This window comes from Chlamydomonas reinhardtii, chromosome 6 (genome assembly GCF_000002595.2).
Source record: "Chlamydomonas reinhardtii strain CC-503 cw92 mt+ chromosome 6, whole genome shotgun sequence".
In the NCBI taxonomy this organism is placed as follows: domain Eukaryota; kingdom Viridiplantae; phylum Chlorophyta; class Chlorophyceae; order Chlamydomonadales; family Chlamydomonadaceae; genus Chlamydomonas; species Chlamydomonas reinhardtii.
This window is the reverse complement of record NC_057009.1, coordinates 4,252,401-4,277,617: the sequence shown is the minus strand read 5'-3', so window position 1 is coordinate 4,277,617 and position 25,217 is coordinate 4,252,401. Positions and strand designations below refer to the sequence as shown.

The 25,217-nt window shown below is 65.5% G+C and overlaps 5 protein-coding genes across 5 annotated transcripts; 3 read left to right on the top strand and 2 right to left on the bottom strand.

Moving 5' to 3' along the window:
- Nucleotides 1-13: 13 nt before the first annotated feature.
- On the bottom strand, nucleotides 14-7,085 carry CHLRE_06g278251v5 (uncharacterized protein). The gene is made up of 14 exons (XM_043063171.1): nucleotides 6,762-7,085; nucleotides 6,355-6,443; nucleotides 6,129-6,159; nucleotides 5,916-5,972; nucleotides 5,539-5,743; nucleotides 5,320-5,373; nucleotides 4,836-5,006; nucleotides 3,548-3,619; nucleotides 3,053-3,244; nucleotides 2,631-2,742; nucleotides 2,001-2,158; nucleotides 1,636-1,763; nucleotides 1,165-1,347; nucleotides 14-946 (listed from the first exon to the last, which is right to left on the bottom strand). The coding sequence occupies exons 1-14, from the start codon at nucleotides 6,788-6,790 to the stop codon at nucleotides 640-642; spliced, it is 1,788 nt and encodes a 595-aa protein (XP_042923874.1). The 5' UTR covers nucleotides 6,791-7,085; the 3' UTR covers nucleotides 14-639.
- Nucleotides 7,086-7,232: 147 nt separating this feature from the next.
- CHLRE_06g278249v5 (uncharacterized protein) lies at nucleotides 7,233-12,048 on the top strand. The gene is made up of 9 exons (XM_043063169.1): nucleotides 7,233-7,603; nucleotides 7,887-7,967; nucleotides 8,328-8,418; nucleotides 8,840-9,000; nucleotides 9,304-9,369; nucleotides 9,757-9,850; nucleotides 10,107-10,202; nucleotides 10,419-10,562; nucleotides 11,095-12,048. Exons 1-9 carry the CDS (start codon nucleotides 7,334-7,336, stop codon nucleotides 11,313-11,315), a joined length of 1,224 nt encoding a protein of 407 aa, XP_042923873.1. The 5' UTR covers nucleotides 7,233-7,333; the 3' UTR covers nucleotides 11,316-12,048.
- Nucleotides 12,049-12,202: 154 nt separating this feature from the next.
- On the top strand, nucleotides 12,203-17,176 carry CHLRE_06g278248v5 (uncharacterized protein). Its single transcript, XM_043063168.1, has 2 exons — nucleotides 12,203-13,297; nucleotides 13,713-17,176. The coding sequence occupies exons 1-2, from the start codon at nucleotides 12,323-12,325 to the stop codon at nucleotides 16,500-16,502; spliced, it is 3,765 nt and encodes a 1,254-aa protein (XP_042923872.1). The 5' UTR covers nucleotides 12,203-12,322; the 3' UTR covers nucleotides 16,503-17,176.
- A 46-nt stretch (nucleotides 17,177-17,222) lies between these two features.
- CHLRE_06g278247v5 (uncharacterized protein) lies at nucleotides 17,223-22,518 on the top strand. Its single transcript, XM_043063167.1, has 8 exons — nucleotides 17,223-17,991; nucleotides 18,236-18,520; nucleotides 18,754-19,100; nucleotides 19,323-19,455; nucleotides 19,668-19,982; nucleotides 20,207-20,635; nucleotides 20,896-21,423; nucleotides 21,937-22,518. The coding sequence occupies exons 1-8, from the start codon at nucleotides 17,230-17,232 to the stop codon at nucleotides 22,453-22,455; spliced, it is 3,318 nt and encodes a 1,105-aa protein (XP_042923871.1). The 5' UTR covers nucleotides 17,223-17,229; the 3' UTR covers nucleotides 22,456-22,518.
- A 48-nt stretch (nucleotides 22,519-22,566) lies between these two features.
- CHLRE_06g278246v5 (uncharacterized protein) lies at nucleotides 22,567-25,112 on the bottom strand. Its single transcript, XM_043063166.1, has 3 exons — nucleotides 24,908-25,112; nucleotides 23,932-24,823; nucleotides 22,567-23,679 (listed from the first exon to the last, which is right to left on the bottom strand). Exons 2-3 carry the CDS (start codon nucleotides 24,815-24,817, stop codon nucleotides 23,396-23,398), a joined length of 1,170 nt encoding a protein of 389 aa, XP_042923870.1. The 5' UTR covers nucleotides 24,818-24,823; nucleotides 24,908-25,112; the 3' UTR covers nucleotides 22,567-23,395.
- Between the last annotated feature and the right edge of the window lie 105 nt (nucleotides 25,113-25,217).

Below are 25,217 nucleotides of genomic sequence, written 5' to 3'. Positions count from 1 at the left end.
TAACTGACAAAGACATACTACAACGTTACAAGGTTCCGCGAGTGCATGACCGCGCGACTCTAAGGCATTAAGGCGCTTTGCAACGAAAGCCCTGCGTTCTCCTGGGCATCCACGAACACATGTCAGCGTCGCCGCCTCTGGCTGACCAAAATCGGCTGTCCTGCCCGAACCCAACCCCCGTTACGCATCCACACATCATATCAGAATCATGTCAGGGCCATAGAACCCGTTCACGGACCGCAGATCCAGGAACCTCTGGCGGTTCCTGGACCAGTCTGGCGCACCGGTACGAAGGTACACCGCAGCAGCACGCCACAGCAAGTCGCCATTCATTGCCAAAGCAATTCCGAGCGGCAAGCTATCTCCCCCGCCAACGTCGCAGCACAGTTAGGGACATCGTGAGCTGTCACGTTGGCCTGAGCTAGCTCCCATGGGCTCTCGCTGCGCCACCCACGAACGTCCCCCAAAACGGATACCGGTAGCATGCTTTCGAGCGTGTACGAATGCGTGTCAGACCCCCTACATCATCCCCACTACCCAACACGCCCCATCACATCCCTCCGAGGTCGTGGCTTACCTCCCACGGCTGCAAATGCCAGTGGCACCCTCGCAAACCTCCCAACGCTCCAGCCACCCGCCTCATTCGTCCGCCGCCGCCGCGGCCCCAAGCGACTCCTTTATTGTCCGTTGCCGCTTGCTGCCGCCGCCCGCCGCCTTGCCGCTCACCACCACGTCGCTCTTGGCCTTCGCCGCCGCCTTGCCTCGCCCAGTCGCGGGCTTCGCGCCCGCTGCGCTCCCCGCCGCCACTGCCGCCGCAGCTTTCTTGCCGCGGCCCGCACCGCTGCTGCCGCCGGCTGCTGCCGTTGCCTTCTTGCGCCCCGCCGCCGCGCCGCCACCACTGCCGCCCTCACCACCGCTGTCGTCGCCGTCGCCGCCGGCCTCGCCCCTGTGCCCCCGGGTGTTACACAAACGGTAAACGGCTGCTCGGAGAAGAAACAATACGGGGTACATACGTGCATGCCCGGAACCACATAACGGTCCCCGCCACAACCACCAACCCTGCGCCGCGCCTGCCCTGCCCTCCCCAGGTGCGCTCCTGCCCTTCCCTTCCCTCCCCTCCCCTCCCCAACCCTTCCCCTGCCCCTTCCCGGCCCTGCCGCTCACTTGCTGCGGCGGTAGGCTGCGGCCATACGCGCGATGCAGGCCTTGGAGGCCACCGCGTGGTCCACTATGGGCGCGGGGTAGTCGCGGCCGACCACGCAGCCGGCCTTGCGCTGCACCTCCAGCGGCGCCGTCCAGGGCTCGTAGATGTACTTGGCTGGCATGTCCTTGAGCACCGGCAGGAACCTGCAGGGGGCGGGGCGAGGAGGCGCCGAGGTGGGGGTTACAGGAACTCATTGTGGTGGGAAGGCTGGGGCGGGGGAGAACGGGCAAGCTGCAACGGGACCCACGGACGTAGATGGCTGGCGCATCATGGCGTGGCGTGCACCAGCAATATTCAACCAAAGGGTGGGACCCGTCCCCGGCGCCCGCCCGATCCTTGACAAAGTGGGACCTACACGATACGTTGAGTTCGCGCATCTAACCCGCCTTTGCCTCCCCCGCACTCTCCAACGCTTCCGCAACCCCACTCACTTGCGGATGAAGCGGCCCTCGGGATCATACTTCTTCCCGAACACCACGGGCGAGTAGACCCGGAAGTACTGGGAGAAGAAGGCAGAGGCGGACAGCCACATCCAATTGGCCGCGTTCAGGTAGTGGTCCTGGGGTTGGGGAGGGGGTCGGGGTAAGGCCGTCACGCGGGTGCGGGTGCCTCGTTCACGGCAAAGTCAAACCACATGTCAAGGCTCCGTCACACACCACCTATTGCTGGATGGCAGCTTGCGTGTGTATTCGTCCTGGGAAAGCAGGCCCCGTGTAAAGCAATGCCACACACATACACTTACACACACACACACACACACACGCACACGCACACACACGCCTTGCTGCACCCCCACCTGGTCGATGAGGTGCTCCTCGAACACCTCCATGCCGCGCTCCCAGCTGACGTACAGGTCGCCGCGGGTGAGGAAGCACGCCACGCTGTGCCGCGCCAGGTGGTGCATCCAGCCCCACGTCACCAGCTGCGTCATGATGGCGTCAATCCAGGGGAAGCCTGCAGGGGTATGACAATTATTACTAGTTGAGGGGGTGGAGAGTGGGGGGCGGGAGTTGAAATACCCAAAATAAACCACCTCCAAGGGAGAGGAGGGGGTAGAAATAGTGAGAGGGAGATGGGAACGGTGCATGGGGAAAAGGCAGAGGGACCGGTGGCGTGTCGGCGGCGTGTCGTTGGCTGGAGGCGAGCACAGTTGATGGTCGATTGGAGGCGGATAGAGGTTGTTGAGTGAGAGGCAAGGGGTGCGTCAGGACAGTGCAAGGGGACCACGTGTGCCACGCCGTGCCTGCGAACTGTGCAAGCAACTGTACGGGGCAAGGCCGCATCGGCAGGCTGCAGACCCGTAAGGCGCCGCCCCTAATCAACAACCAGCAGCCGCACACCAGCACCGGCAGCACACCTCTCACTTCTCAGACCGCTCCCACCTGCCCACCTGTCCATCCACCCGCCCACCCACCCGCCCACCCACCCGTGCGCGCCTCCCTCCACGCCGCCAGAAACTCGGGGTTGTCGTCCCAGTCAATCTGCTTGCACACGGGGTTGCCGGCCATGCGGTGGAAGTTGGGCGTGGTGGAGCCCACCTGCGAACACGAGGAGGAGACAGGAGGAGGAGGCAGCAGGAGGAGGCAGGTGGAGGAGGCAGTAGGAGGAGGAGGCAGAAGGAGGAGGCAGCAGGAGGAGGAGGCAGCAGGAGGCAGGATGGCCGTGAAGGGGCGATTAAGTGCGAAAGGGCGTGGGCACGTGGTGAGCGTGGCGAGGCCTTTGGCCTACTGGCCGATGTGGAGTGGATACTGGACAAAGCGCTGCAAGCGAAATGCGCCAAAATGCGCCATGGCGCAAAGCTACACCATGCCAAACCACATCGTCGCTTCGCGCCGCGTCGCGCCGCACCGTGTAGAAGAACTCGCGCCACAGCAGCTGCCCCCGCAGCGACACGGGCGGCTGCGAGTGGGCCGGGTGGCGGCGGTACACCTCCAGCAGGCGGGCGTGGAAGAGGCGCGCCGACAGGCAGCCGAACTTGAGGTAGGGCGACAGCACAGTGGTCGCGGGCTTCTCCCAGGCGCTGGGGTCCGTGTCGGGCTTCTGTGGTGGGGTGGGCGTGTGTGGGGTGTTGGGACACGGCAGGCCGTGGGGCCCTCACAGCCGGCAGCACCCTAGCTATCTCGGTTTCGCATTGTTGGCGTATCGTTAAAAGCATCGTCGATAACAGCACCCTGCATAGCGTTGCCCGCGGAGTGCCGGCCGGTCCACTCTGTCCAGCCAGCTTACTCCATTCCATCAACGGCATTGGTTGTAACATCGCCACCCCACCTGCCCGCTTGGCTCGGGCATCACACACGTACACACACACACACCGGTGCACCGCCCCCAGCCCTCGCCTCTCACCTGGAACCCCGCCACCCATTTGGGGTCTTGGAACGCCGCCTCCAGTCTGGCCAGAGCCTCCGTCTCACCACCCTGTAATGCAACACACACGCGTACACACATGATCTGTTACTTCAAAGGGAATCTTGCATGCTGCATGCAAAGGTGCATTGAAATTACCGGTTAGCCTGGTTTGAGCGTAGCGGAGCGAAGCGGAGCGGAGCGAGATTAAGGCTAAGCGGAGTTAGCATGGAGGCCGTACAAGACGGCCGAAGCATTTGGTGTTCGCTGCTTCAGCCGTTCGGCATTCTGCCTCTCTGTAGCAGCTCTCACCGCTTCGTTGAGCGGTATTATTGACCAAGCCCTCCTGTTCCCGCCCGCGAGCCTTCCGGCTCGCCCCCGCCCCAGGTGTCCTCGGTCTCTGGAGCCGCGGCCTCGCTTGCGCGGCCCGCGTGCGGCGGCGGCGCTTCTTGCGCCGCCCCCGTCTGGTGGCTTCGCTCTCGTGGACTTGGGGAGCCGGCGGCGCGGTGGTTGCTGTGGCTTTAGTTGTGTCGCGTGTCTGTTGGGGCTCCGGCGTAGGGGGCAGGGTCTGGTGGGCTGCCACCACTGCCGCGCCGCGTTTCTTTTTGGGTTGGGGGTTTTCTCTGCGCTCCAGGCTGCCCAGGTTTTTTTCGGTTGCGCCAGGGTTCCGGCTTTTTTCCCTGCGGCGTTAGCCTGGAGTCGCTTTCTCGTTGCGGGAACCCTGGTCGAGGCCCCGGGGCGTGTGTCCGTGCCGTGTGTGTGCTTGCGCCGGGCGGGGGTTGCTCGCCGTGCGCCGCCCGTCGCCCTTCGGCGTCGGCTTGTGTGTTGGGGGCCTCGTGCGTTGGTTGTTTGCTGGCTGCCGCCGTTCGGTTTCGGTGTTCGCTGCTTGTTTCGTTTCGCGCTGCGCTCGCGCATGTTCGTGTGGCGGTGGCTGTGGTGTGGCGCGCGCTGTGCGCGCCGCGCGCTCGCTTGCGGTTTTGAGCTGTCTGCAGTGTAAGTGCCCTTGGCTGTTCGTCCCGACTCCTTCAGCCGATCTGACCCTCGTTCCAACAGCTCAGCTCAGCTCTGCCGCGTCTCTCTTACAGCGGAGGCCGTCTAGGCCGACAGCTAACATGCTGCTTTGGGGCGCCACACACGCCGCCACGGCCGCGCACTGCGCACTGCGTTGCTCGTAGCACCTCACTCCGTGCACCTGCCCCACAGCAGCTGGCAGCCCCCAGCTACAAACGCCCCACCCCATGCCTCGCCAGGCAGGCAAACACGTGCGTGTGGACCACTGCACACCCACCTTGAACACGGTGAGCGGTGGCTCCTTGAACCCCACCTCCTGCCAGGTGGGCACGCCGGTGGCGGCGGGCGCGGCGCTGGGCATGTCCTCCGCGGGCGGCGGCATGGCGGCGGGCGGGTCGGGAGCAGGCGCGGGCGGGTCGCCCACCCGGTCCACCAGCTTGGTGAACGACTGCGTGGCAGTGCGGGGTGTGCAGTGCGGTGAACTCGGGGGAACCGGGGTTACATCCATGACGATGATGATGATCAACAAGAAGTAGCCACGCAGGGGGGTATGGGTATTTGAGGTGGGCGGGGTTGTGAGGCCGTCAGCTGAGCTGGGCGGATGAAGAGGGAGAGGCGCAGGTGCGCCATCTGTGACTGTTGTCAGCCCCCGGCAGCTCCCTCAGACGGCTCCTCCTAAGCGTCTGTGTGCTGTGCATGTAGCTTTTTGTGTGTGGCGCATATGTGTGTGTGTGTGTGGGGGGGGGGGGGGGTCCCCGCACCTGCATGGTGAGGGGCGCGGCGCCGCCGTTCCGAGCCACAAGCATGTCCGTGTCCTGTGCAGTGCAGCGTGGGCGAGTGAGACAGTAGGAGCACATGGGCAAATATTAGGTGTTGCAAGTTGCGGGTGTAACTGTGTGTCGACCCCCGGTGGCCGGCATGAGCATGCGGCAGTTCGGCGCGGGCCCACCTCCCCCTGCCCCGCCACCCCAGGCACTCACATACAGTGTGTGGCTTATGGGAGTCACCACCTCCACGCCCGCCTCCGCAGCCAGCCGCCGTACTGCGGCGTCGCGGACCTTGGCGTACGGCTCCGTGTCGTGCTCAAAACACAGCTGTGTCACGCCCCACTCCCGGAACACCCGGGGAAACACCTCCTCGGGTTTGCCACGCAGCACCAGCAGTCGGCTGCCGCGAGCCTGGAAACTGTGGCGGCGGCCGCAAGGAGGGGGAGGGAGGGCGGGAACGGGTTCGCGGATGCGCGTGTAAGCGTGGTGATGCGGGTTTGTGCCTACACCGTGGCCGAGCTGCCTGTGAGCAGGAGTATACATCCTAGCACACACACCACAGGATGATTCGTACACGCCCCACCTCCCACCTGCGCTGCAAGTCCTCCAGCGACTCCAGCAAGAAGTTGTAGCGGTTGACACTAACCCTGGCAGTTGAAATGGGTGGGTGGGTGGGAGGTGGTGACTGATGAGGGGATGTCGATGTGGTGTGCTAGATGCTTTGCCATGAGAACCTTGCACACCTGACCAGGTTGGGTACGAAAAGCTAACGTATGCCCCAGCACCCTCCGGAATGCTCTTACTTGTAGGAGCTCTGCTGGAGGAAATGCGGGTCTGCACACAGGGCCAGCACACAATGCCATACACGTTGGTAAGCGCCGTAACTGTTCCTCATGCCTTCCGTCCCCGCAGCGGCACAGCCAGTCCGGCTCTCACCCCGCATCCATCAGCCCCGCATCACTCCCGTGTTCCCTGCAATCCAAAGGATGCAGCCCTGCAGCCAGCCCTCGGGGTCTGCGAGGTGCTCACCCAGCACGAACACGGGGTACACGTGTTTTGCATCCTTGCACGCCTCCAGCAGCGCCGGGTTGTCGTGCAGGCGCAGCCCCTTGCGGAACCTGTGGCGCAGTGACAGGAAGGCAGCAGCAAGGCAAGGCAGCAGCAAGGGATTAGCGAGGCAGCAGTAAGCCAAGGCAGCAGCAAGGCGAGGCAGCACCCGCGGATTGATGCAGCGTGCAGGGTACATGCTTGCTGTGAGGGGAGATACCGCATGGCTGACACCTCCATGCCTCGCCGTCTCTAGACGTGCGTCGACGTGTCATGGTTCGGGGGCGACCGTTACGCAGCCCCTTCCACGTTGACCTCCAGGTGAGGCGTGGCAAACCCTGGGGCGGTGGGGCTACAAACGCCCGTCCCCCGCCCAACGCCGCTCGCACCATATGATGCTGTTCTTCACTCCTGCCATGCAGACGACCGCTCGGCGAGCACCCCGGCTGCCGGCCGCGGGTGTGCGCCAGGGGCCCACGCGTGGCCGGGTTGCCAGCCAGATGTTACCAGCCACGGGCGCGATTGTGGCGCTCGTCCAGGTTTCTCGCCGCGGCAGTAACGACCAAATGAGACGAGTGAAGTCGTAAGTTGTGATGTGTGCTAGCGCGGGACTTGTGCACACGCGGGACGTGTGCAATTTTCCACAGGCAATGCTCAGGGCAATTCTAGTGCAAGTGTTGATGAAAGCAGCAGGTTAAGGCTTTGACCCTTAGTTCGGGTTTATGTGTTACTATCTGCAAAGTGCCCCCGAACAGAGTAGCGTTGGAACCCGAGCGGTTGCGGCCCATGCACTTGCACCTGCGATGAGGCAGCTTTCTCGTTTCTGATTGTTATGGTTGCACACTGTATTTGAATTGCTCTGAAAAAGAAAACACGACCTGCATTTTGCCTTAAACAAGCGTGTTTGGCGCAAACGATTGCAAGTACACCGCCGCTCGCACCCAAATCATATACTCCTGGTATGACGCAAAACGGTTTAGGAGAACAAAATCGTCATGGTGGCGAAGGTCCCAGCTACCGAAGCTCGCGCGTGCCCGGCAGCGGCGTGTTTCTGCTCATGGACGCTGCGAAGAGCGCGGCGCGTGCCTCTGGGGTCGAGGTGGTGGACTTGTCCATTGGCGCCAGCGACCTCGCGCCCCCGCCCGAGGCGCTGGCAGCGCTGAAGGACTCCATTGACGACCCCACCACCCACAGCTACTGCCTCAAGAGTGGCACCATGCCGCTGCTGGAGGTGAGGGGCGTGGGGGTGGGGGGCGGGGGGCTGCAGCTGCCAGGGGGTTCGTGGTTTTGGCGCGGGTGAATGTGTACAGATTGGATCAAGCGGCCAAGGTTGTGAAGGCGGAGTAGTGAAGAGGTGGATGCGGAACGCAGAGGTTGAGGCGGTGGAGGCGGTGGTTGAGGTGGAGGCGGCAGGCCCGCCGGGCAAGCCACATTGGAATTCCCCCACTTTGCACCCTGCTGCGCGTACATATGCTTGTGCTGAATGCAATCGTATTATCGCTCACGCTGCCCAGGCGGCTTGCAAGTGGTACGGCGAGCGGTACGGCACACAGCTGGATCCAAACTGTGAGGCGCTCAGCCTCATCGGCGCGCAGGTGAGGCAGCGGCCGGGGCTGCCGGGATGCCGGACTGCCGGACAGGTGGTGGTGACCATGGCGGTGGTGGTGTTGGTGGTGGTTGCGGCCGTGCTGGCAGTGCTGCTGCTTGATTCTGGTGGCGCCGCTGGCAGGTGATGCTGCGGTGTAGGGGCTCCACACGCATACACGCCCGGGGTCTCAGCACAGGCGTAGACAGATGCCCCCCCCCCCGGCGTACGTGGCGCTACAGGGCCGTGCCCGATCGTGGGCCCATCGGTTCCCCTGTACGCCCCACACCCCACCACCCGCACCGCCCACTAACCACTAACCACAAACCGCTAACCGCTAACCGCCAAACCACACACCATCCTGCTGCAGGAGGGCCTGGGGCACGCGCTGATGGCTGTGGCTGACGCGGGCGACGGCATCCTCATGACCAGTGTGGCCTACCCCTCGTACTTTGGAGCGGGTGAGGCAGGCTGTGGGGCTGTGGGACTGTGGGACTGTGAGGCAGGCTGTGGGGCTGTGGGGCAGACTGTGGGGGCCTGCTCAGGAATGGCTGCGGGGGAGCGCGGGTTACGGGGAGCGTGGCACGCCGCAGCTGTGGGCTTGGGGTGGTGCGTGGGGTCCAGCGCCCAGCAAGGCACGCCCTCAGCAGCCGCACGTGTGTGCCTAGCGCCCCCTCTCTTGCTGCTGTGTGTCCACCGCCACCCTTTTCCTTGCTGCCCCCTTGCGTCCTCGCGTCTCCCATTAGGATTGTTGACACCAACCCCGCCGTCCTCGCGTTCGGCTAACCCCCCTCTCTGGTTCCTTACTACTATTGAAATGGTGAAACCAGCCCTCCCTCCCACCCCTTCCTCCTCCTCCCACCTCCTCCTGGCTCCTCACAGTCCGGGTGGCGGGCCTGGACCCCATCTACATGCCGCTGGGCCCCGACTTCCTGCCGCGACTGGACGCCATCGCGCCCGCCGACTTGGCCCGCAGCCGCGTGCTGCTGCTCAACTACCCCAACAACCCCACCTCCGCAGTCGCCAGCGCCGCCTTCTTCCAGGTGGGCAGGCAGCCAGGGCCCCGGCGCGCGCCTGCGCGGCAGCTGCCGTCAACCCACAAAAAGCTAGCTAGCTTCAGAACCTGGAGAGTTACGCCTCTCGCCACGCTTGACGTGTGTGTGTGTGTGTGTGTGTGTGTGCGCGCGCTCTTTGGTGTCTGCGCAACCCGTGCAATGTGTGTCACAAGGTTGCTGGCCCGGCGACTGATTGCGACTGACACGTTTCGACTCTCCTGTAGAACTGGTTGTCCACCCCACCCCACCCCCATGTCCTCCACATTAACGGCTACCCCTCCCTCCCCCCAGGCCGCCATCGACCTGTGTCGGCGCCACGGCATCCTGCTCATCCACGACAACCCATACGTCGACCTGGTGGGCAGCTGGGCGCAGGCAGGGGGGGTTGTAAATACCAGCCCGAACTAAACCAAAATCAACGAAAACCCGGGAGGGCGAGGGGGCGGAGGGGCGGAGAGGCGCATTGCCGTGTAAGGCAGGTTGACGCCCAGAACCCAGGAGGGTTGTGCAGTGCGATTGAGGGAAGGAGGGGACTTGATGGTGTGGCGTTCGGCGGGTTGCGGTCACGCTTATGTATGTGGATGCGCGTATGCGTGCGTGGCACGGTGCTAGAGCCGGGTCATTGGCGGCGCGTAATGCATCAACCCGAGGGCATGCGTGCATGACGCAGTTCTACTGAACCACCACCTGTCGCCTGCCACCCCGGCCTGCCGCCCGCCACCCCGGCTGCCGGCCCCGGGCCAGGTGTTCGGTGAGGAGCCGTCGCCCTCGCCGCTGTGCCTGCCGGGCGGACGCGACTGTGTGCTGGAGCTGTTCTCATTCGCCAAGAGCTACCATCGTGAGTGGCGGGGGCGGACCAGCAGCCGGAGTGGTGATGAGCCTGTGTGCCCCATCCAACCCAAGGGGTAACGCCCGAACTAACTGAATCCCGGTACCAACGATGCCAAGGAAATTTGGGGGCGGGATGGGTATGTCGGATCTGTATGAGCAAGTATGGAAGACAAAGCACACGCATGGTGTAGCAGGCTGCCACTTCCTTGCCCCTCAACATACGGACCGGTGCAATGCCGCCGATGACGCCTTCACGCACGCAGTGGGCGGCTTCCGGCTCGGCTTTGCGCTGGGCAACCGCAACGCCATTGCCTCGCTCGAAGCGCTCAAGGCGCCCATCGACTTCAACCAATACAAGGGTAAGTGGCGAGCTTAGCAGGTGTGTTTTCACACCTCCCACATGAATGAAAACGTCGTCGTGTCCCTACCCATCATGTCGATAGCCCCCGGTGTTCCCTGCCTGCTACCGCCTGCTGCCGCTTTGGGTGATACACACAGCACTGCACACTGCCTCCCCCTCCCTCGCCCAGCCGCGCCCCTTCCTCCCCCGCCCCCGCGCCCACTCGCACACACAGGCATCATGCGTATGGGTGTGGCGTGTCTGCAGCTGCCGCAGGAGCGCGTGCGGAGCGACGCGGGCGTGTGGGCGGCGCGGGCGGCTGCCATGGTGGAGAGCCTGCGGCGGGCGGGGTGCGGCGAGGTGGACATGCCCAAGGCCTGTGAGTGTGTGTGTGTGTGGGGGGGGGGGGCTGCAAAGGTTGGTACAGAGAAGTGTAGCGAAGTAGACAGCAGGCGTAGGAGTGCGTGTGCGGACCGATGACCGACGGGGGGTTATGTGCCCAAGCCCAATCAGTCCCAAGAGTCGTGGAATCATCGCCCGCCAGGGGTTGTAGATGCCAGCCCAGCCTAAAAACCGAATCCGCTGCAAAAGAGCGAGGTGAAGAGCTTGGCCGTGGGGGAGTGGAAGGCAGGGGTGGCACCGCAGGCAGGGATGGCGGGGAGGGAGGTCCAATGGCGGCAGGAGGGGCCGACGGGCAAGAGAGTGGAGTGCTGCAGGACGGCGGGCGGGTGTCTCCGTTGGCCAGCTCACCGTACGCAGGCCTGTCAACTGCCCCACGTGTGGCCATTGCCGTATGGTGATTACGCAACGACTGCACGGCCGTATCCGCACCTGCACCTGCACCTGGACCGCACCACCCCAACACCCCACCACCCTTATCACCCCCATCACCTCGTCGCCCCTGCGCGCAGGCATGTACGTGTGGCTGCGGCTGCCGGCGGGGGTGGACGACGTGGCCTTCTGTCAGCGCCTGGTGGCGGACACGGGGATAGCGCTCAGCCCGGGGCGGGGCTTCGGGCCGGGCGGCGCCGGGTTCGTACGGGTGGCGCTGGTGCAGCCGGAGGGGGTGTTGGCGGCGGCGGCGGAGAAGATCGCGGCGGCCATGCGTGCGGCCAAGGCGGCGCTGGCGTAAGGCGTGAGAGGGCGTGGGGCGTGGGAGGGCGTAGGGCGTGAGAGGGCGTGGGGCGTGGGAGGGCGTGGGTACAAGTTGTAGAATATTGTGGATGTGCTTGTATGCTGCATGTGGGCTTCAGGGAAAGGAGGGAGTGGAGGGATCTGGAGAGCGAGAATGAGTGAGAGAGGGGAGAGTTGGGAGTGCCAGATAAAAGCGAGAAAGGTGCGGGTTGGATGAGGAAGCGTGCTGAGGCTGCATGTGCGCGATGTATTGATAGCATGTTCTGTGCAGTATACATTCGGGCCGGGAGTGCGAGAGCGGGCTACACATTGGGCAAGACTGGCAGACTCAAGAGTGGAAGGGTCCATTGCGCCACTGGGCCCTACTGGGCCTTCGTGCCAATGCCCATACACTGCTGCGCCACGCGGCTCAACAGGGTGTTGCAGACAGGTACAGCGCAGAGGCTGCATAACATATGACTGGTACGGTCGTACCATGGACGGAATGTTGACCGCATGGTGTTTGTAAGCCACGCGTGCATGGCTGCACGCAAAGGTGTCCGGGTAGGTGTGTGCAGAGCAACGCGTACGGCGCGCACGGTACCGTAAAGGATGCGCCCGCAGGTGTGCGTGGGGGGGGGGGCTCAGAGCCTGTCAGAGGGCCAGGGATGTAGGGGCATCCCAGGCACCCCGTGGCTCGGTCGTTCAAAGGAGAGCGTGCACGGAGCGGGGTTAAGTATAAATGGCGACGAGGGGGGAGGAGTCCAGGCGGGGAAGGCCAGCGCTCGGGGCCATGTGCTTGCGGGTGGCTGGACCCATGCACTGGTCAGCCGTTTGCAAGGCCATGTACTCGCACCATCCTGCATAGTGCTCGACAACGTTTACAGCAACGTTCACAGGACAAAAATGCCACCAAGACGGCCTCGAGCAGTAGAAACTCCGGAAGTTCGCCTAAAACAAGGGCTGCTAAAGCTTGCAGGACTGCGCGAGAATGCTGTGGCAGATTTGCACAGTACTCAAGAGCTTATGGCTGACCTCCGTGAAGCAGCCCTGGAAGTCGTTGACAGCGCCGAGTTCCTGGGCAGCATGGTGGCAGTGTCGGGCTGGGCGGCACGAGCCCTCGCAAGCAACGCCACGAACACCCCAGCGTTCATCGCGCTGGAAACGACGCTAAGTAAGCTCGACGACGTACTCGAGAGCAAACGGGTTGACCCGGCTGGCAACCGGCTGGCCCGCGCGATCATTAGAGCGGACACTCTTTCGGTGTTTGCGATGCTGTGCGCGCGGAATCTCGCGCCAACCCGCGCGGCTGCACCCAGCCGCAGCGCCGTGAGTCTGGCGGAGTTGAAGCTCATGCAAGTTATGTACATGGTGAAGCACTTGCACGCGCTTGTCCAGCACGTGGACGATAGCGCGGACGCTGGTCTGAAGCAGGAGCTGGTCACGGCGCTGGCGCACACTCAGCTGCTCGAGCACGCAGCGCGGGCGCTACTGCACGCCGCCCATACCAGGCAGGCTGCGCCCAGCGCGGTAGCAGCTGCCGCTGCAGCAGCAGCTCCGGGGACGGTGCTGGCAGCACGTATGAAATGGGAGACCATGTCGACCATGGTATCGTATTTCGCCACCACGCTCCGGCGCCTGGTGGCGGATCGGAGCCTGGGCATCATCGCATTGAGCCGGCGGCCTCGCGAGCGGGACATCATGTCTGAGGTCAAGGACCCCATCAAGGTGCAACAGCTCGGCCTGCTGGAGCAGCTGCGGCCGCTGCTGGCCGGCCGCTGCGTGCAGCTCTTCGCGGCGTGGGCGGGCCTGCTAGCAGCCACGACCGTGCAGCAACAGCAGCCACAGGCCGCTGCTGGTGGCGGTAGCAGCGTTCCGCAGCCTCTGGCGCCGGCTGACGCGCAGCTCTGGCACGGGCTGCCGTTGGCGCTGATGCGCCCGCCGCCGCTGGGCCCTTCATCAGACTTGGATCCAGTGGGCTTGCAAAGCCAAACAGCCGAGGTGCGTGGGTGTGGCTGCACGTGTGCGCATACGTGTGTGTTCGGAAAGCACAAGTGGACAGAGTCAACACAATGTGAACGCAGTTGCTCAAGCCGGCAGCGGGCCGCGCGCGTTCAGTATTGCACGCTTTGTGTGTGTGCGTGTGTGTGTGTGCGTGTGTGTGTGTGTGTGTGTGTGTGTGTGTGTGTGTGTGCATGTGCGTGTGCGTGTGTGTGTGCGTGTGCGTGTGTGTGTGTGTTTGCGTGTGTGTGTGTATGTGTGTGTGCGTGCATGCGTGTGTGTGTGTGTGTATGTGTGCGTGTGTGTGCGTGTTCATACGTGCTCGCGGCTCGTTGCAGCTGAGCCTATGTTGCAGCTTGGACGGAATACATGCATTCCCCGTCGACGGTCGCTCGTCGTTGTCGCTGCCTTGCAGGCCCTTGCTATCGTGATGCAGGCGACTGTCAGCGGCCCCTGCTACCTCACCATCGCTCAGCCGTCCGCCCGCTACAGCCACCTACCGCCGCAGTGCCCACAGCACAGGCAGCCGCGGCAGCCGCAGCAGCAAGCAGGCCCGCCACCGCGGCCAGCCGCAACCACATCACTACCTGCTGCTGCAGCAGCAGTAGCAGCAGATGCTATGCAGGCGGCACATGCCGATGCAGCATTGCCGTTCAGCGCGCTACATGCATACCGTCTTCTGGCGAAAGTCTGGCAGGGTCTTGCCTGTGCCGGCACGGTCTGCTTACCCGGCATGTACAAGATCGCTTTGGTGATGGCCCGGCTGCTGACGGAGCTGCCGCCGTGGCGGGCGGCCGTGCTGCTACCGGGCTGGTGGCGGCTGGTGGCGCAGGAGCCGTCCGTACTCGTGCACGACTGCAGGCTTGCGCATGACGCAGGGGAGCTGCTGCGGCTGCAGCTTGGTGCGCCGCCGCCGGCCTCGTGGGCTGCCGAGGTGGCCGATGCGGCTTCCGTGGCTGCAGCGAGTGTGGACTGGCCGCCGGACCCGGCGGCAATGCAACACGGTGAGGCAGGCTCTGCCGGCGAAGCCACGGCGGCGACGGTTGCAGCAAAGGCAGCAGCCAGCCTGGCGCGCGGTAGGGACCCCAGCTACAGCCTCCGGTGCGCGCTGGATGCCGGACTGCTTCCAGCGCTGGAGCGCTGCCTTCGCGCGCCACAGTCCTGGCGGCAGGCCGACCTGGAACTCCACAGCGCCAGCACCTTGATCACGGTCGTGAACTGCGTGCTGCGCTACTCAGGCGTGTGGCCCGCAGTGCTGGCGCGCGGGCCCGTGCAGCAGGCGGTGTCTCTGATTGCCACGCTGGGCGCAGCCGCTCGGCTGTTGCAGGAGGACGACACGGGCTTGGGCTGCTGGGTTCCCATCGCCTCGCAACCGGGCGCGATGGTGACTGCGGAGGGCGACGCCTGCGCCTACCTGTGTGCCTACCTCGCCGCAATGCTGGAGCAGGTCGCGGACGTGCGGGCGCTGCATGAATGCGCACAACAGCAGCGGGAGAAGGGGCAGCAGCAGCAGCGGCAGCAGCAGCAGCAGCAGCAGCCGAGACAGGGTGCGCAGCCGTCTTCGCAGCAGGCAGCCACCGGGGCCGCGGCCACCGGCGCCGCAGCCGCAGCCCCCACGCTGCTGCACCTCTGCACCATGCTGGAGCCGTCGGCGGTGGTGGACTGCGGGGCCGGCAGCAAGGCCAAGCCCCCCACCTGCTCCCTCGCCTGGATGGCGGCGGCGGGCGGCCTGCCGGCTGCCGGCTCCGCAGCGGACCGGCAGCAGCAGCTGCTCACCAGCTTCGCGGTGCACCACTGGCTGCCGGTGCTGGCGCACGCGACGCGTGCGGCCTTTCAGGACCTGGATGCGATGAGCCGCGCAGGCGTCGAGTGCCTGCTGTCACAAGCGCTCCTGGTGGGGCGCCTGCTGCTGGATGTGCTGTGGCGCGATGGCGGCCCTTGGGGGGAAGCCGGCGACGGCGTGGGCGCAGGAGCCGGTGGGGCGGCCTGCCGCCCGCGGCCGGCGCAGGGGGCGTGGTGGGAGGGTGCCCAGCTGGCGGACGAGCTCCGTGCGAGCATGCAGCAAATTGTATACGGGCTGACTATGGATGCGGCGGGGTTGCTGCTAGAGCGCTGCCAGGCATGGCAGCAGGCGGCGGTGTTAGACCTGCTGCAGGGATATTGGGCTCGCTCCCCAGGTTGTGCGCTCACGGCTACAGAGATGTGGGCGATGTCTACGGCGAGACACCAGCAGCGCAGTCAGGGCGAGCAGCAGAAGCGGCAAGAGCAGCAGAAGCAGCAGCCTCACCAACAGCAGGGCGACGTGCGGCAGGCGGGCCGATCGGAGGGGCAGGCAGACCGTGCGGTGGGCAGTAGCAGCAGCAAGGTCAGCAGCAGCAGCAGTAGTGCAGGCACGCCGCCCGAGCTGTTGTTGCAGTGCGTGAGGCCGCTGCCGGTGCAGCGTCTGGCGGTGGCGCAGGGGCGACTGGACCTCGCGGAATACCTGGGTGCAATGGCAGTGTTGGCGAGGGAGCGGCTGGCGAGGAAGCAAGGCGGTGGCGCTGACGCCGCGGCGGCAAGCTGCACGGCGGCGGCGCAGGGGTCGGCTAGCAGTGGCGGCGGGAGCGGGGGTGTGTATGCGGCTCGCGTCATTGCAGGCAGGTGGGAGCAGCAGTGGCGTGCCGCCGCCATGCGGCCGCGGTACCCGTGGCTGCTGTCTCCCGGCGAGGTGCGGGCGGGGCTGCATGACCTGATGGTCGCGGAGGCGGAGGCGGCTGCGGCTGCGGCTGCGGCTGTGCCTGTGGCTGGGGCTGTGCCTGCGGCTGTTGCTGCGGCTACGCCTGTGGGCGAGCCTGGGGCACCTTGTTGTCATGGTGGCAGCAGCAGCAGCAGCAGCAGCAGCGGTGGTGGTGTTGGGGGTGGCACTGGCAGTAGCGGAAGCGGTGCTGGACAAGGCAGTAGCAGTAGGGCTAGCGGCGGTGGGCCGGTGTTTGAGCACAAGCTGTGCGGCAACCCGCACTGCCGCTCGCTGGACGGCCCCAGCGCATTCATTGCGCCTGGCAGCGGCAAGACGTGTGTGCGGTGCCGTGCTATGACGTACTGTTGCGGCGCCTGCCAGCTGGAGGACTGGCGCAAGCGGCACTCGGGCACCTGCAGTGGAGCTGCGGCGCAGGCGGCGGGGTTGGGGGCAGCAAGGGGGGTTAACGCGGGGTTGGAGACGGCATGAACACCAACGCGTCGCGCGAGTAGGGAAACACTTGATGAGCAAACGTTTGGCGCGGGTGCGCGGGGGGCCTTTGCATTTGGCTGGGCCTGGTAGCGACCCCACACACGGTGCATTTGGTGTGCCGCAAATGAACTGCGACATTGGCTCGGCGTTCGGTTGCATCGATCGCTGGGTTTGCGACACGCGGTACAAAAGGGACAATGCGTGTTTGCAGCAGTGAGTTGCGAGCCGTGGAACATGAGACGTCCGGTGGGGCGTAGCTGCTCTTGACAGTAGTCAGCAGGTGAGCGGGCATTCAGGCCATGTAGTTGACCCCTGCCGACTCCTGCACCTGAGGCCCAAGGCATCTGACTCCACAAACCTGGACGGAGGGCGTTCACGGCAACCAGGGAGCCCGTTGGAGCAGGAGGCGGGACAAGGACCTTTCCAGACCGGGACCTGCTGGCTGATGCCGGATCTGGCAACACGCCGTTTACTTCACGGTGGTAATTCCCAAGTTTATGTGAGCCACCTGATAGGCACCTTATGGACTTAGGTTGTCACCTACAAGTCGACGAAAAATGAAAGGGTAGAACTCAGAGACACAGAGGATAGGGTTTCCCGTGTGCTCACATTCTGCTGTGTTCAATGAATCATTTCGTTGACCTTCAAACTATATGTAACACGGAAGCAGACATTCGAATGCGCTAGATAACATAAGGACTGTGTTCGCAGCGAGCGCAATAAGATGTCGATTCGCGTTGGGGCGCTCTGCGGTTCTCACGGATCGCAGGCGCTCGTGACATGTCCAGCTCGCATCTTTCGCTGGCGACTGACACCTGCTGTAGGAGGCGCACAGCTCGCGGCGACGTCACCAACGTGTCGCGGTGTTTCCACCACAGCCCTGCCGCGTGGCCCGCGCCCCGCCGCGAGCAGCAGCCCCGCCAGCGACAGCAAGGGCGCCACCAAGCCGCCCAGCAAGCCCAAGCAACACAGCACTGAAGATGGTGGCAGTAGCGGCGGCAAGCGGCCCACCGCCCCTCGCCCCCGCCGCGATCCATCGCGATCTGCCACTGCCGCTCAGCCAGCACACAGCGGCCCCAGCGGCTCCAGCAGCAGCACCAGCACCAGCAGCGGCAGCCGCAGACCCCGCCCTGCACCGCCCGCCCGGCCCGCAGCCACCGCCGACGGCAACGCCGCGGCCTTCATGGCTGCAATCCACACCGCCCAGGCGCAGTTCGCCTACAAGGCAGCCGCCGGCGCCGCCCCATCGCCCTCCTCCAGGTCAAAGGCCGCCGGCTCCGGTTCCACGGGGCCGTCCTCGTCTTCCGCCGCCGCAGCTACCTCTTCCACCACGGTCCCTCGGAAGTCATTCCTGAAGCTGACGCCGGAGGAGCAGGCGCGGGCGGCCGCCACGGCCACGCTGCCGCCGGGCCGCGTGCTAGGCTTCCTGAGGACAGCCACCGCCGGCGGCGGCAGCAGCCGGCGAGTGGCGGTCGGGGTGTGTCAGGTGAGAGAGGAGGAAAGTTGTAGATGCCAGCCCAAACTAAACCATACATAATGTAAAAGAGCGAAGGGGGAGCGTGGCTTGTGTCTTGACAATGGAGTGGCGGTGCGCGGGAGCGGCGACTGACGCCGAGCCTCGCAGGTATGCATCCGTGCGATAGACATTGGCACCTGGCGACAGACAGCAGCACATCTGATAACGCCGGTTGCATGTGTTGTTTGGATGCGTTTTCGTGGCGCCGGTGCAGATGCTGCCGCCGCTGCTGGCCTCGCGCGGCTACACGGGGTCTCAGGTGGTGGCGGTGGTGGCGGCGCTGGGGGAGGCACGGTGCCGTACACTGCCGGGAGCCAGCGACACGGCGGGGCAGTTGGCGGCGTGGCTGCTGGACTGCGGGGCGGCAGCAGGAGGAGGGGGTGGCGGGTTACTGGGCTTGGGTGTTGGGGCGCGGCGGCCGGCGGCGGTGGAGGCGGAGGTGCCGGGGCTACTGCCGCGCCTGCTGCCCGCGTTGGCGGCGGCGGGCCATACGGGGGAGGTGAGGAGCGAGGAGCGGGCGGGTTGATGATGGTGGCGATGGTGGCGATGGCGGCGATGGTGGTGGGTGTTTTTGCGCGTGACACCCGCACGATAGAACGCTGCGCGCTGTGGCAAAGTCAAAGTTGTTGCGTTCCAAACCTCACTGCCATGTTTACGTTGTTGGTCTCGCCGCCCTTGGTCTTGGCGCCCCTGCCGCCGCCCCTGCCGCTGCCGCTACTGCTACTGCCGCAGGAGGTGTGGTCTGCCGCCTGCCGGCTGATGCAGACGCACATCCGCACCTACAGCGGGGACCAGTTGGCCAGTCTGGTGGCGGCGCTGGTGGCACTGGATCAGGAGGACAGCAGCGGCAGCACCAGCGGCAGTAGCAGTAGCAGTAGCGGCAGCAGTAGCAGCGGGAGTGGCAGCGGCTCGGGTTTTCTGGGTGTCCGGCAGCTGGAGCACCCTGCCATGCAGGGGCGGCTGCAGGCGCTGGCGCGGGACGGCGGCGGCATATCGGGCGACGGCGCGGCGGGGGTGCTGCTGGGTCTGGTGGTCAGCGGCGCGACCGTGCCGGCGGATCAGCTGGCGGCGCTGGTGGGGTGAGTGGCGGCGGCGGGGGCGGGTGGGGTGGGTGGTGAGGTGGGTGGTGGGGTGGGTGGCGGGCTGGCGGCAGAGGGTTGGTGGGATGAGAGGGGATGAGTAGCGGCAGGGGTGGCGGTGTCGGGATGAAACATGCGGTAATGGCATGAGGTCGTCTTAACGGGCTGTCGTAAGTACGCATGCAGACATGACTGATGACTCGCACTACGCACGCCATGCAGGCGCGCGCTGCAGGGCCGCGCCAGTGCGGCCGGCGGCGGCGGCGGCGGCGGCGGGCTGACGCCTGGCGGGCGGCTGCAGCTGCTGGAGGCCGTGTCGCGCTACAGCGAGCGACTGCCCGCGGGGCCCACAGAGGTGAGGGGGTGACGGGGTGAGGGTGGGGTGAGGGGGAGGGGGAGGGGGGGGGGAGTTGTACATACCAGTCCAAACTATACCGAACCCAATGCAACAGAGCGTGGGGTTGTGTCCACCTTGCCTCCCCCCCTCTTCCCATCCCTGCCCCCCCCTCTCCCTCCCTCTTCCTTACCCCCGCTCATCCCTGCCTTCCTCTCTCTTCCCCCCCCCAGCTGGTGACGCTGCTGGGCCGCTATCAGCCGGGGCTGCTGGAGGCGGTGGTGGCGGGGCTGGAGCAGGAGGCAGTGGCGGCAGAGGCGGCGGCGGCAGCGGCAGCGGCGGCGGCGGAATCAGGAGCGGAAGCAGGGCCGGCGGTGGAAACAGGGGCAACAGCGGCTGCAGGGGTAGCGGCCGCAGGGGCGGCACCACCAGGGGCGGCAGCGGCAGCGGCAGGGGCAGCAGGAGCAGTCCGGCTGCGGCCCGACATGTTTACGGCGGGGGCGCTGTCGCTGTGTCGCCTGAGGTGGTGGAGCGGGCCGTTCTTCCGGGTGAGCGGCAGGAGCAGTGGGGGTCTGGGGGAGCGGCAGGAGCAATGGACGGTGTAGGGACACGGCGGGGTGCCTGGCATGACTGCGAAGTACTGTTGTGTCACACCGTGCCGGTGCCTGTGGGAGAAAGGCTGTGTAGGTTCTGTGTATCTCGACGTACCGCCAAAGACGTATACGCACACGCGCACATGCAATACACACGCACACACGCGCACGGTGCACAGGCGCTGGCGGCGGCTCTGACTCGCGGCATGCAGTGTCGGGAGGTGGAGGTGCGCGACGTGGTGTCAGCGCTATACGTACTGGCCACATTCGGCGGCGACGGCAGCAGCAGCAGCAGCAGGAGCAGGAGCAGGAGCAGCAGCAGCAGGAGCAGCCGCGGCAGTAGCGGCAGTAGCAGTAGCGGCAGCGGCAGTAGCAGCCATAGCTCCGACGGCGACGCTGCCGCCTTTGCGGACCTGTTTGCCGCGGCCGCAGACTTCCTGTCGCCCAGGCTGCAAGGCGGCGGCGGCGGCGGCAGCGGAAGTGGCGGGGGCGGGTGTCTGGCGCCAGCCAACCTGTCACGTGTGGCGTGGGCGTATGCGGTGGCGGGGGCGTGCGGGCTGCTGCCCAACTCGGGCAGGGCGCGGCGGCGTGTGGACGGCTTCCTGGAGGTGCGTGTGGCGGCGGTTGGGGTGGTTGGGGTGGTTGGGGTGGTCGGGGTGGTTGGGTCGGGATGAGTTGTGAGACGCTGCAAAACCATGGCAGCTGCGCGAGGCTGCGTGAGTCGCACCCAAGCGCGGCCCACACGTGTGGGTAATGGTAGCGACGCTGCACTTCAGCGGGTGACAGGGAGCGGGGACGACACTTTACGCGGCTCACTTGCAAATATAAGACATTTGTGTCCTGTTTGTGCGTGGCCCTGTGTGTGCAGGAGCTGGTGGCGGCGCTCCGGGCCCGGGGTGTGGAGCTGTCCGGCTCCAGCCTCGAGTGCCGCGGCATGACGGGCCAGGCGCTGAGGGTGTGGGCAGCCCTCAGGCCGCAGCTGCTCAGCGGCAGTAGCAGCGAGAGCGGCAGTAGCAGTAGCAGCGGCAGCAGCAGTAGCAGCGGCACCAGCAGTAGCAGCGGCAGCAGCAGTAGCAGCGGCAGTAGCAGTAGCAGCGGCAGTAGCAGTAGCAGGAGCAGGAGCAGCACGCCCGGTGCTGCCAGGGCGCCTGCTGGCTCTGGACGTAAGCCGGAGCAGCAGCAGCAGCAGCAGCAGCAGCAGGGGAAGCAGGAGCAGGAGGAGGGGCAACAGCCTCAGGGGAGGCGGGGAGGCGGCAGCGTCGACGAGGGCGGTGCCGGGGCGGCGGCGCTGGCGGCCCTGGCCCGCAGCCGCAGCTCTGTGAGTGTGAGCGAGCTGCAGCGGGGTGTGTGGCGCCAGCTCAGAGCGTTGGGCTATGAGGCGCAGCTAGAGAGGAAGGTGAGGGCGAGCGTGTGGGTGTGGGTAGGGTGGGGTGGGGTGGGGGGTGGATGTAAGTACCAGCCCAAGCGAAACCAAACCAAGCCAATTAGCGGGGCACAGGTGAAAGGGTGGGTGGGTGGGCGGGGAGGCGCTGAGGGCTGGGCGGCGCTCCATGTGACAAACCGGAGACACCGGATGCGGGGCAGGACAGGTGGAAGTACAGGCCTTCGAGGGCACTGGGACACGTGTTCCTACTCCCTTTGTGAACAAGGAAGTAGGCAAGGGGAGGGGAGGTGCTGAGGAACCAATAAGGCCGGAAGAGACACGGGCCTGGTGTGGCAGGGGCTCTCCGCTCTCAAGCCGCCTCGCCCCACGCCCTGCGCACCTAAACTCCACACCCATCCCCCGCGCCAGCAGTAAAACTACCGTATGCCTGACAACAACTTCCCTTCTCCTTAACCACCCATGAATGTGAACCCCCTCTTTCGCCGCTGCCTGTGCTCCGCCAAATACACATACACACGCGTGCAGGTCAAGGGTTGGTCAGTGGACATCTGGCTACTTGCCGAGGAGGACGGCGGCGTGCCCGCTGCCGGGGCCGGCAGCAGCAGTAGCGGCAACAGCAGCAGCAGCAGCAGCAGTAGCAGTAGCAGCAGTAGCACCAGCAGTAGCAGGGGGGCTCTGCAAGAGGGCGGCGCAGGCGCCAGCCGCCGTGTGGCTGTAGCAGTGGAGGTGGACGGCCCCTGGCATTTCACCACCTCGCAGCCGGTGCGGCTGCTGGGCACATCGCGGGCGCGGGACGCGGCGCTTCGCGCGCTAGGTCTAGTGGTGGTGGGCCTCGACTACCGAGAGCTGCCGCCGCCCACTACCCCGCCGCCGCCGGCAGCGGCGGCGGCGCCGGCGGCGGGCCGGGCGGGGCAGGCGGGCAAAGCGGCGGGGAAGGTGGAGCGAGGGGGGGCGGAGGAGGCGGTGTGGCTGGCGAAGCTGCAGGCGCGCGTGCGGGGTGCGGTGGTTGCGGCTGCGGCGGGGAAGGGGAGGAGGAAGCGGTGACTGCAGGTGACTGGGGCTTGCACTCGTGATGGAACATGGCAAGGGGCAGGAAAGCGTAGTCCCGATGTGTGTGGCTCCCACTGGGGCTTGCACGGTGTGAGGGTCCGGGTCATGGCACTCATCACAGGGGCTGTTCAGTCATATGCCGTAATGCATTCCATATGTAATGTTACAGTTGGTGCCCGCGTCGGCACCTGGAATGAATTCGTGCGGTCGAATTGCCGATGCCGCTCACTGGTTCCAAGCAACACAAATACAACAACCAGCCCGGCAGATGGCTCATCGGACCGCCAGGTCAGATCAGCAGATCGCCTATGCATACCATGCACCTGCATGGCGCAGCAGGCAACTACGTTTCGCCAAGGGCATAACAGCTACGGGGTGGGCATGATAACTTGCCGAGGCTTGCCGCCATCTCCACTACGATACCACTACCACGACATTTCCGACACCGGTACTCTTCTCCACTATCAATTCAAAGTGTCAAAGGCTCATTCGGCTCGTACACTCCACCTCCATGTGATACGAACAATAGCAGCGCATCCACATGCTTCCGCATGTACCTAAGGGCGGTACAGCCCGTTTACAACCAATTTCGGTTCTCAAGTCAATGTATGTTGTTTTCTCACCCTCCTCCCGTCTATCTCACTAACGGCACCTTCACCGCTCGCAGACATATGTACGAGCCGCATGCCGGGCAACGGCCCAAGTGCGTGCGACAATCACTGCTGGTATGACATCATCAATTAGCTACATGCACAACAGCCGACCCGAACCCTAGCCCGCTAGCCGGCGCCACTTGCTGACCGCTGAACAGAGAATAAAGAATGCAACTGCACAACATACAGGCTCGACTCCGCATTGCGTTCCTGGCCCTTCAGCTCCAGCCCCCTCCGCTGCAACGCCGCCGCCGCCTCAACGCCGCCCCTTCTCAGAACGCTTACGCAGCTGCGGACCAGGTGCCATTGCCGCTGCCAATGCCGCTGCCGCCACTGCTGCTGCGCCGCGCCCACGCCGCATCCACGGCGCTCACCACCAGCCCCAGCAGCACCCCCGCCACCGCCGCCGCCACGGCGTAGGCCGGCGGCGCGCCGAAGACGTGCAGCGTTGCCGCAGCGCCGCTGGAGGCGCCGGCGGCGCCCGAGGTGGCGGCGTACACGACTGCGGGTCCGGACACGGCGGCGGCGGCCTTGATGGCGCCACACACGACCGTCACGGACAGGGCTGCGTTGGGGAAGAGGGGGAGGGAGGGGCAGAAGGAGACCGTCAGGAGGGGTTAGCGGGACTTGGGAGGGGCCACAAGGGAGGCGCACACGTGCGCAGTATCCAGGGATAGCCAGAGTGTGAGCACATGGGGAGCCGTGCAACGTTGGGCAGGCCCCGTCCCTCGCGCCTCCTCCCATTATTCATTATGGCAGGCTGCAGCGGTGACAGTACGGCACGTCACTGTACGGCACGTCACTGTACGGCACTCACCCGACACGAAGGACAGAGCTGACAGCCCCGCCGCCACCTGCCGCGCCACGCCCAGCCAGCCACCGTGGATGTGGATGTCGGGTGCCGCGCCACCCGCCGCCCCCACCGCCGCCGCCGCCTGGATTGCCGTCCTAATGGCCGCGGCAGTGGCGGCGGCGGCCTGGTTCGTCGCGGCTGCCACAAACTCGGCAGCGGCGGCGGAGGGGGAGGAGGGGCTGGCGGCGGGCTGCGCCTCGCGTTGCTGCTGGGTGCTGGTGGCGCCGCCTGCGCTGCGTGACTGCTGCGAGGGCGAGCTGCGTGCGGGCACCCGCAGCGTGGGGAGCGCGGCGGCGCTGGTGTTGGATAGGTGCCGGCGCGGCTGCCAGGCCGCCGACGCGGCCGCCGATCCTGACGTCAAGTACCCGGGGCCGTTGACCGCCAAGCCTCCCGCGCCTGCCCCCGCCAGCAGCGGCGGCGTGAACATGGGCCCGAACGGAGCCGGGCCTGACGACGCCAGCGCGCTGAGGAACATGTTCTGAAGGGAGTCCCGCCGGCTGCTGTTGTCATGGCTGGCGGGTGTGTCGGCGCCGCTTCCGCGTGTGCTGCGGGGGCCCGCGGGGCCGCTGCCCCAGATGCTCGTCGACGTGTCGTGCTTGTTGGCCACAGGCTGGGATGCTGCGGTCCCGGCGGAGCTCGAAGCCGTCTCCGTCACGGCGGCGCTGACGGTGGCAGCTGCAGTCATTGCCGCGGCAGGAGAGGAGGAGGAGACAGGGGAGCGCGGCGCGAGTGCGCCGGTCAGCACTTGCGCGCGAGGGCCAGTCCCGGAGGCCAGCCCTCGGCGCCCGTGCGTTGCCGAGGGTTTTAAGCTGGGCCACGCGCTGCCGTGCTGAACGCTGGGGGCCAGCATCTGTGCCTGTGGATATGACATTGCATTGTATTAGCTTTAAACCAGACAGTGCGAGCGTGGTTGGGGAAACTGAGAGGCCGTGCGACTTACCATCTCGTTGCAACAGTCCGCGCGCTGCTGTAGTTGAGTCTTGCGCTGCAAAGCCTTGAAGAGTAATAAGCCAGAAGCCCTGCTTCCGCAGGCTTTGCAAGGGTTCTGTGCAAAACTCGCGCTCGAACTTGAGAACCTAATATGTTGGGGTCGCGAGGCCACAAAAGAAGTATTGAGCCAGGATTGATGGGTGGAGTGCTTGGTATTGAACAGGAATAGCCAAGGCTGCGAGGCGACATGAAAAATCAATGAGTTGTACAGGGCCAACTTCTCGTGACACCAATTTCGCCAGAAGGTGCCCGCGTGTTGA

Coding starts and splice junctions, on each gene's coding strand:
- CHLRE_06g278251v5 (XM_043063171.1), bottom strand. CDS start 6,790: ATGGCAGGAGTGAAGAACAGCATCATATG. Junction 5,007..5,319: donor CCGCGCCCCTCACCATGCAG/GTGCGGGGACCC, acceptor ACTGCCACGCAG/TCGTTCACCAAGCTGGTGGA. Junction 3,620..4,835: donor CACCGCTCACCGTGTTCAAG/GTGGGTGTGCAG, acceptor GTTGCATTACAG/GGTGGTGAGACGGAGGCTCT.
- CHLRE_06g278249v5 (XM_043063169.1), top strand. CDS start 7,334: ATGACGCAAAACGGTTTAGGAGAACAAAATCGTCATGGTGGCGAAGGT. Junction 8,419..8,839: donor CCCCTCGTACTTTGGAGCGG/GTGAGGCAGGCT, acceptor GGCTCCTCACAG/TCCGGGTGGCGGGCCTGGAC. Junction 10,203..10,418: donor CGACTTCAACCAATACAAGG/GTAAGTGGCGAG, acceptor TCGCACACACAG/GCATCATGCGTATGGGTGTG.
- CHLRE_06g278248v5 (XM_043063168.1), top strand. CDS start 12,323: ATGGCTGACCTCCGTGAAGCAGCCCTGGAAGTCGTTGACAGCGCCGAG. Junction 13,298..13,712: donor TGCAAAGCCAAACAGCCGAG/GTGCGTGGGTGT, acceptor GCTGCCTTGCAG/GCCCTTGCTATCGTGATGCA.
- CHLRE_06g278247v5 (XM_043063167.1), top strand. CDS start 17,230: ATGTCGATTCGCGTTGGGGCGCTCTGCGGTTCTCACGGATCGCAGGCG. Junction 18,521..18,753: donor CGGCGGGCCATACGGGGGAG/GTGAGGAGCGAG, acceptor CTACTGCCGCAG/GAGGTGTGGTCTGCCGCCTG. Junction 20,636..20,895: donor GTGTGGACGGCTTCCTGGAG/GTGCGTGTGGCG, acceptor CTGTGTGTGCAG/GAGCTGGTGGCGGCGCTCCG.
- CHLRE_06g278246v5 (XM_043063166.1), bottom strand. CDS start 24,817: ATGCTGGCCCCCAGCGTTCAGCACGGCAGCGCGTGGCCCAGCTTAAAA. Junction 23,680..23,931: donor AGCTCTGTCCTTCGTGTCGG/GTGAGTGCCGTA, acceptor TCCCCAACGCAG/CCCTGTCCGTGACGGTCGTG.